At 30.3% G+C, this 9,295-nt stretch overlaps 2 protein-coding genes across 6 annotated transcripts in view; one reads left to right on the top strand and one right to left on the bottom strand.

Moving 5' to 3' along the window:
* LOC107441117 (rifampicin phosphotransferase-like) overlaps positions 1–1,457 on the top strand; it is an 82,792-nt gene extending 81,335 nt beyond the window's left edge. For all 5 annotated transcript variants that reach the window (XM_071180559.1, XM_043052762.2, XM_071180557.1 and 2 more), the window contains exon 40: positions 600–1,457. In XM_071180559.1, coding sequence (XP_071036660.1) covers positions 600–682 — 83 coding nt within the window. In that variant the 3' untranslated portion in view covers positions 683–1,457. The remainder of the gene's footprint in view (positions 1–599) is intronic.
* Positions 1,458–8,022: 6,565 nt separating this feature from the next.
* On the bottom strand, positions 8,023–9,204 carry LOC122271453 (glutamate receptor ionotropic, delta-1-like). Its single transcript, XM_043052759.1, has one exon. It carries the CDS (start codon positions 9,202–9,204, stop codon positions 8,023–8,025), a length of 1,182 nt encoding a protein of 393 aa, XP_042908693.1.
* Between the last annotated feature and the right edge of the window lie 91 nt (positions 9,205–9,295).

Genomic DNA, 9,295 nt, shown 5'->3' with positions numbered 1-9,295 from the left:
ATATATATGTGCGTGTGTGTGTGTAGAAACTCGACGTTAATGGGTTAATGATCATCTATATGAGTGGTTACAAACAGGCGGACAGCGTACAAAAATATATTAGTTGTTATTATTTTGCGGACAATTTTCGTAAAATATCTTTATGGATTTAAAATACTTTTCTTTCGTTAAAAAAAGCCTAATTTCTTCGTTTCTGTGAAATTTAACGTACCAACGGTGGAAAAAAATTTATTTCTCGGGTAAAAATCTACTACGTATTTTGATTTGTAATTCAATACTTTTGTTTTGTACAACTTGATAAATGTCTGACAGTAATATTTAATGTTCCTTCAAACTTAAAAGAGTTAATTCCTACATAAAATTTTGATAAAGTTGCGGCCCACCATTTAACTGCTGTTTTTAATTGAGGTCCCCGGCCTCATGCAAGTTGGAAACCCTTGATCTATATTATACACAGCATGTTGTACATTATATAGGTGAGTTACTTAGCGTTACTTTGAGGTAGCGTTAATACCCGAGTTACGATATGTAGCATTAATTCCTTAGTTAATACATGTGAGTTACTGATTATTTTATCTTTTTGTTTGTTTTTGAAATAGGTGATTACGTGCTGTTGGATGGAAATAAGGGTATCTTGCAACGACTGCCGAAACCAAGTGATAGTGAAACGGAAAATCAATAATAAACATTATTTTATATAATTGAACTTGGATCGAAAACTATACCTAATTTATTTAGTAAAATTGTTTCTAATCTGTATGCATTCAAGTGCAGGAAAATTGTTTTTTTACTCCAATATATGTTTAATAATCTCTTATTTATAACTCCTAAATGAAATTCTTTTATGCCTCAGTAATGTCAACTCTTTTGTGTCTGAAATCATTTTATTTGGGACTACTCTTTTCTTCGTTAAAAGAAGGTATAATTTCAAAAAACAAAAAGTGGTAGAAAAAATGTTTTGTTTACAGTATTTATTTTTTAAGGAAGCACATAGTTGTGTTCGTCATAGCGTATCAATAATTTCAAATTTTTATATTAATTATATAATGTCTCCCATATTAGAAAAAACATTTAAAAAGCACTGAGCTTTACAGAACTATAAAGCTCAGTACTTTTTTAATGTAAAATTTTATACTGATTTGTTTTAAACCTATAATTACTACCACTTTTTAGTACAAATATTTTTACATCAATTGCAATATTAAATTTTCTTGTACTATTCCAAAATAGTGAATATGTTAAAATTTTTTCTTAATGTAATCAGCTATTAGAAACTTATTATTATTATTATTTGGGGTATTTTATTTCAAAAGAAATAGTTTGTTAAAAACCAAATTGCAAATGTCACAAAAATGACCTTACGTTCACATTTTAGAAAGACAACTTGATGCCTTATAAACAGATTAGAAGCTTTTGTTTTGTTATTTATTTCCAATAAAGAGTTTAATATTTTTTAATGAGTCTGAATTTTTTCTTTGTTATTATAAGCACACTACTGAATAAAGTCATTGCGTAAAAACCTAAACTATATGTTAACCACATTTATTTCAAGTTTTGTTCTATTTTTACTTAGCATAAAATATCTAAGTTAGTTTAAGATCTAGTTAGTTTAATATCTAAAACCATTTCTTTTTTAAAATTGGCCAATGTCATTGGCCAATTTTGCAATGTGCGAGAATAATTAGAAAAGTCCTCAACATTTTATAATATGCAGAATATTTATTAGGTTCATTACAATCAGCTTAATAAGTAATTTAGGCTAGTAAGAAAATATCTGGAGAATTATTCAATCAGACTGAACTAAGGTATATCGCAACAAGACTTAAATGCTATTCATAATAAACCTCCTCTACCCTGGGTTTATTGCAAACTGCCTTAATAAATCAGACTAATTGAGCAGTGAATGATTTATTTTCCAAACAGACTAAATGTATGAGCTCATTGAAATAAGCCTAAAAATTATTAGGCTGATGATACGACAATGTAGGACAACTTCTCTAATTAGTTTATTTTGTCTAATATACACCAGATTTTAATGACAAGAAATCTTTTATGTAATTTTGTTAATATAAGTTCTTAATCGCTGTAAAGGACAACATAATTTAATCAAAATTCTTAACCCAGAAGTGTCATAAACAGTTTGGTTATCGTATGCACACGCAGAATGAAACTATCAGCCATTGTAGACTGTATCGGCCATTGGCCAATTTCTTCTAGCTGCCTTTGGTGACCAGCTTTGTTATCTTTCAAAACTATTCTATGCAACATATTAACTTTAAAGTTAACTAAGAAGAATGCACAGCGAAACTGTCTTTAAAGATTCTAATTCTGTTACTCCTTCCCGAAAACTTAATCTGTTTTAAAGAATAAACTAATCAATTTTTTTCACCGTTTAGTTGCTGGTTGGGGCTTTGCCAGAGCGGGTGTTCATTGACTTCAATTTTAACTATTTTCAAGAGATGTGCACGATATAGTGAAATTTCTCTAGATATTAAATTTTAGTAATAATTTAAAATCTGTCTTGCCACCATAAAATCATGCAAACCATCACAACTATGACTTCAGGATATTTCAGCCTAGGTGGCAGTAAGAGTATTAAAATTATTTCCATCTTCGTAATAAGATAAAATGAAAAAAATATGTTCTAATTTTCCATTGTGTGCTGTACTACTTCCTCGCGCACCTTTCGAGTCATTAACTTATCGTATCGCATAATATTTATGCTCCTAAAAAGGCAAGTTCCTTCTTCAATAGTTGGTATAACAGTATGTATCGTCATAGCGCTCCTTTTATGATTAAAATTTCTACAGCAATTTCAGAAAAGGTAGAAAATAAATCTAAATAATTTCTTCATAATTAAGCTTTTATTTCTGTAAAAAGAAAACAGAATTATTGTAAATGAATGCTTAACGTGTAATTAAGTATTCAACACTACTTAAATTATTACTTGAAATAACCTAAGACAATTTAAATAAATACTTTTTGTATAATTAATTTTCAACTTTAACTGAAATTAACTAACCATCAGTTCAGGGAAAATGAGTTTAAATGTTATAAATTTTCTTTAGATCTATTACGCAACTCTATATATGTGTTTGAATTATCAAACTATTGTGGTGATCAGCAACGTTAAATATTAACATTTCAAGGAACATGAAATATATTTTATGTCAAAAATTTACTTACCATTATTATATATTTGAGAGACCGCAGGATTTATTGATTACAATATGTAAGAAACTTATTCACATTTTATATAAATCCATTGGTGCTTAGCTGTTCTTTTAGAGAGACGGTATCTTTTCTCAAAAAATAACAAGTATTTGCACTAATGCTTCATTATAAAGATTTATTTTTTCATAAACAGTATAGGAGAATCTAAAGTCAAGAGTCTGATTATAAAGTCTCATCACAATGATTTTTTGAATCTCACAAGATAGTTAATGGAAAGAAATATCCACTTAGTACAAACAAATAAATACTAACACTTTTTCCATTAACCCCTTGGGGACGGGTGATTCTTAAAAGCATTCGTACAAAATCAGAATCTGGATGTAAATAAANACATAGCGTTACTTTGAGGTCGCGTTAATACCCGAGTTACAATATGTAGCATTAATTCCTTAGTTAATACATGCGAGTTACTGATTATATTTTCTTTTTGTTTGTTTTTGAAATAGGTGATTACGTGCTGTTGGATGGAAATAAGGGTATCTTGCAACGACTGCCGAAACCAAGTGATAGTGAAACGGAAAATCAATAATAAACATTATATTATATAATTGAACTTGGATCGGAACTTAATACCTAATTTATTTAGAAAAACTGTTTCTAATCTGCATGAATTCAAGTGCAGGAAAATTGTTTTTTTTACTGCAATATATATATAATAATCTTTTATTTATAACTCTTAAATAAAATTCTTTTATGCCTCAATAATGTCAACTCATTTGTATCTGAAATAATTTTTATTTCGGACTACTCTTTTGGTATAATTTCAAAAAGCAAAAAGTAGTAGTAACAATGCAATTTCATGCATGGTTTCAATTCAATTTCAATTCAGTTTCAGTTTCAATTTTCTAAAAATGTCGGGATTTAGGTAACATTACGATGAGTTAAATAACGTATAAAACAATAATATGTGGTGTAAAATAACAAAACAACAATGAAATGTGGTGCAAAATGACGTAAAACATAATAATATGTGTTATAAAATAACGTATGAAACAATCATGGAAATCCGTAAAAATCATCGAATTTGGAATTATTTCGTGACAGTCAATTACAATGATTTCGATGCAATAATTTCGCGACATTTATGTAAAATAATTCATAAAATAACCTTGGTGCTTTTTTGAAGGTAAAGTGGTAAATAACGGTAATAAATTTATACTTGGCATGAACAAGTGTATTGTGTCACGTTATTCTTATACAGCGACTCTGATTATTTGAGCATGTTACAACTTGTTTTATGTGGTAGAGAACTATAGCAAAATTTTTTGAAACAAAAACCAATTAGAAAACAATTTGAAAAAATATTAGACTTACTTTCTTTATTTAACAAAAGCTGGGCACTTGGGCCGCGCAGAAGACCCATATCCCATTCATCTTGAAACTAAAGACAAATTTGAAAAATACAGGGTGTCCCAAAACGACCGCATAAACTTTGCACAGCTAGATTCCTCGTTGGGAGTACATAAAAACTACAAAAAAGAAGCGTTCCTGTACGATCCATAGTTTACGAGAAAAATACGAAAAACAAAGTATGACGTCACTGCTGGTGCAAGGAAAAACACTTTATTGAACATATCAACAGCAGTATACTATGCACAATTTAAAGCAGATGTTCAAAGTGCATGTCCAGGCAGGATGTCCAATAAAGTGTTTTTTTTTCCTTGCAACGGCAGTGACGTCATACTTTGTTTTTCGCATTTTTCTCGTAAACTATGGATCGTATAGGAACTCTTCTCTGGGGAGTTTTTATGCACTTCCAACGAGGAATCTAGCTGTGCAGAGTTTATACGGTCGTTTTGGGACACCCTGTATAAACAGTTTGTATACAGAGTCTCTGGGGTGACTGATATTGTAGAGCAAGCACCTTGCTTTCTTAACTGATAAGAAAAGTCAAAATAATTGCAAGCAACTTGCTATAATAAAGATGGCTGTGAATTTATTGTCCACATGAGAGGGAAAAAAGTTAGAAGCTATTCAAGAAGCTATGCATTCTCCTATACGATCATATATGTTTAGTGGTGAGCAAAATTCTTTTATATCTAATTTATAAAAATTAAAATACATTACTCTTGCTACCACTAGGAAAAATATTTTATGAAACTACGGAGAATCCGTAGCATTTGGAGCCTATGTCTTCTGTAGGTCGACTACTTTGAGAGGCTTGACCTTAGTGAGTTTATTTTTTAAAAAGATGACTTTTTTGTTAAAATAATTTATGAATGTAAAGAATTTGAATTATTGGATTAATAAGTGCATAATAGTCGAAGTAATAATTATCGCAAAAATCGCTAGAAATTTAAAGATAAAGTGCATAATTTAAGGAGATAACATTCTAAGTGTATTTTATCAATTTTATGGTGATTTTCATGTAAAACATTTTTGAATTTTTTTCCATATAAAACGTTTTTTAATTTTTCTTTCATATAAAATCTTCCTAATTCTCCTGTAGCATTATAAATTTAATAGTACTAATGTTTCAAATTTTGTGTAAAAAAATACTAAATTATTTTTAGAATTCAAATTTTTTGCCAGAAATTATATGCTTCTCATGGAAATATTTGTCATTAAGCAAAATATGGGGCTTCAATTATAAATATTTCGATAAAAAGATTTTTAAATTGTAAATAATATTGAGCTTAACGAGGAATCACATGCACTTTAAAAAAATAAAAAGAGATAGTAATATTAAAAGATAAATTGCAAAATGTGCAGAGTAGTTTAAAAATTCTAAATAAAATTTTATAGATTTAAAAGTAAAGAATTTGAATTCTTAATTATAAAGCGAATTGTTATTGCTTTATTACAAGCTCTGTTGCAGTTGCTTATTATAAAACTGATACGAGTTCTTAAATTTTTCCATATACATACAACCCATGGTAAATTAAATCAAGCATTTATAAACTTTCGCTGATGCATATCTTTTGTCTACTAAGGAATTTGCCCTGATCAGAAAATATTTTTGGTGGTAAGAATTTATAACATTTTTTTATAATAGAGAGAAAAGAATAAGTTGAATTAGAGTAAAAAGGGTTTCCTCCAGTAGGAGACATAAATAATTTAAACAGAAATATAAAATGTTGTATACTACAGAGTTTCATAACTTTAAATTTTGATAAAATCACCAAAAAAAAGTTTGCAGGTTTTAAAATTTATGTTTCTGGTGCAGTGCAAGCAGTTTTGCAATAAAAAATGCTACAAACCACCAGAAATGTAAAACGAACTGTTTTTAAACGTTTAGCAACCACTATTCTTCCAACACGCTTAAGTGTGTCATTTCATTTACACTAAACTATCTAAGCCTGCCAACTTTCTATGCTTTTTCAAAAAAATGTCTTTTATTTGCTGGAAGCTAAGTTTATGTTTTAATGTGTTAAAGTTTAGTTTTCTTTTGAAAATTTGATTCAAAATATTTAATTTGATTTTTGTAAATTTGATTTTTCGCACCATTACTTCCAATTGATTCGAAAACTTTTATAAAAAGACTACTTTAATTCAAAATTTGTTCAAAACCTCGCGTAGTAAGGCTTTTAAAATGTTGGCAAAATTACCACAAATTCTGTAAGCTTTAGTTTTCTTATCGTCTGCCATTCAGTGGCATAGACAGAATTTTTTCAAGGGGGGTGTTCATAATTTTCTGGAACTACTAAAACAAATTCGAGTATGTAATAAAGCACTATTATTTCCCTAATTTAGACAGCTAGACAATTTTGACTTTTTATTTAGACAACATTGTTTAATTAAATTTTGATTTGATTTTTTAAATTTCAGAACATAATGTAATATTTTCTGAAAAAAGTCATATGGGTGGGAAGTAACACTTTGAGGGCCACTTTCACATTCATCAGATTTTGTTATGCTAGAAACGTTTTCTTCAACGGAAGTATCACATTTCCGTACAACAGAAAAACTTACATCAGTACTAGATGCTGTCACCTCACTAATTTCAAATCGTGATTTTTTCTCAAAGTAATATATTGGTGCAGAAATATCCGCTATGTTACGATCTCAAAGTTTCGAGCTGGAATGAATAACTTCAACGAGCACAGCACAGTATCACCAATGTTATTGTTACTGATTTCTTCACAAGTCGAAATAGTGACGACGACGGGTTCGGCGATTGAATGAACTTTTTGTTAAGACAAAACAGATTTAGCGACAAGCTCCGAAAGACAAGCGGCAGAGATAACTCTAAGTCTGACTAACTAACTCCACTAACTAACTATTCAAGTTTTATCAGAGTATTTATCCAGTGTTGGATATCTGCTCTTTCATCGCAATAGAAAAATAAATTGGAGGATGGGAAGGGGGTTGCTGCGTTAACAGTAAGTTAAATCTCAGTATGTACAATAGTTGAAAACCATAATTCTAGTCTGGGTTATACATAACAATAAAATCGCCATTTGATACATAGTAATGGAAACAATTGAGGATAAAAGAAAAGTAAATTATTTACACTATTCTAGGATTCCAGAATCATCGCGTAAAGACCTCGCGAATGCTAGCCAGTCTCGAAAACTATCACGACTGGCAGAACAGAAAGGAACCAGTCCGTAACATTATCACGTGATTTTGGTTTCAAAAGTACAACCCTATTATAGTAAATGTTTTTTTTCAGTATTCTGAGAAATACCGTAAGAAAAAAAAGTAGGCATAAGGCAAATAAAAATATATAGTCTTAAAAAATAATANGACTATAGTAATTACAACGCTATATGTGATAGTGCTACTAAAAACATAATAATTAAGCTAAGAACTTATTAAAAAAGATTAACATTAATATATCTTTTTTTAGCCAAAGGTCTTCTTACAAATTATTTCTGCAAATAGAATGACTATTGATAAACCAATACCGATTGAAAGTAAAGCAACCGGACCAATAATATCATTTAAGGAAATGCTATGCTCTGTTGAAGATGCGCGTTTTTTGCTTGTTTCATGTAGCCACGATTTAAACAGTTGGTCGTTCGTTATTTTCAGTAGTATACCTGTCTTTTTCATGCGAAGAATTGTAAGATCAATCGCCTTCTTACAACAAAACTTTTTACCAGTTATTATACTAGAATCAATAGTAATAGCAGTATCCTCAGAGATATACTTTGTTGTCAATGGTGCTTTTCCAAACCTAAATTGAAACAGAGATCTCGGTCCAATAAAGGCTGTTTTACCATCAAAATATTTTTCGCTCAAGTAATCAATAATATTTACGAACCAGTCATTTTTTTCCATCACTTCGGCAATTTTTATTAAATCCTCTTTCTGACTGCTCTTAAATACTGGTATAAGTAGAGTACCACGATTGACCAGCGCCTTATATCGGCCAACTTCAACGGCCATAGCAAGTTCACGAAATGACCGTACAGGCTGATCGACAAGTGGAACTGCTAAAAATGAAAACAGCACGCTTGTGTAACTAAATGATATTATCATCGCCGCCAACCACCAGAAGCAAGTAAGCAATCTACCGCCAAATATGTTTTCATTTACACCTTGTCGAACTAAACTGGCATAAACGCCTAAAAACAAATCTGAATAAAGTTTTGTTTTTTGATAAATTAACTGAAACAGAAAAGGCATAAAAACAATAGCACATGCCAAACATATCCAGGTGATATAATCAAAAGGATAAATAAATGCTAACGTTCTATTCCGAGTTCTTGGCAAATGCGTAACGAAAGTTAACTCATTGTATAGAATTGGCTCACAAAAATCAATAACGCTTTCGCGCTCTCCATCTTTGCTTATCAAGGATATTGCGAGATCAGCCTCGCTTCTCATAACCATGCCAACCATACCTGTCCAGTGTCCATCCGCGGCCAAACGACCCCATTCTTTGTCTTCGGGAATGCTTAAGTTAAACTGGAAGTCTAAAACCTTCGAAAGTATGTTTAACACTGCCGCATCAGTGCCACCAGTAAGCCTGATATGACCATTTTGATCAGTTTTGACTTCGATGACGTTATTAAGAGGCATTGTAGACACAGTTATGTGTTTTGGAAACTTCATAATATTTTTGTTGTTGCGAAAATACACTGAAGAAGTAGTATCTTTAAAGTATTTGAAA

This window comes from Parasteatoda tepidariorum, chromosome 5 (assembly GCF_043381705.1).
Source record: "Parasteatoda tepidariorum isolate YZ-2023 chromosome 5, CAS_Ptep_4.0, whole genome shotgun sequence".
Classification (NCBI taxonomy): domain Eukaryota; kingdom Metazoa; phylum Arthropoda; class Arachnida; order Araneae; family Theridiidae; genus Parasteatoda; species Parasteatoda tepidariorum.
The sequence above is the reverse complement of the archived record's forward strand: the minus strand, read 5'-3'. Positions and strand labels throughout refer to the sequence as shown.

Excerpts from the sequence above, each read along its gene's own strand:
- LOC122271453 (XM_043052759.1), bottom strand. The coding sequence starts at position 9,204 with ATGCCTCTTAATAACGTCATCGAAGTCAAAACTGATCAAAATGGTCAT.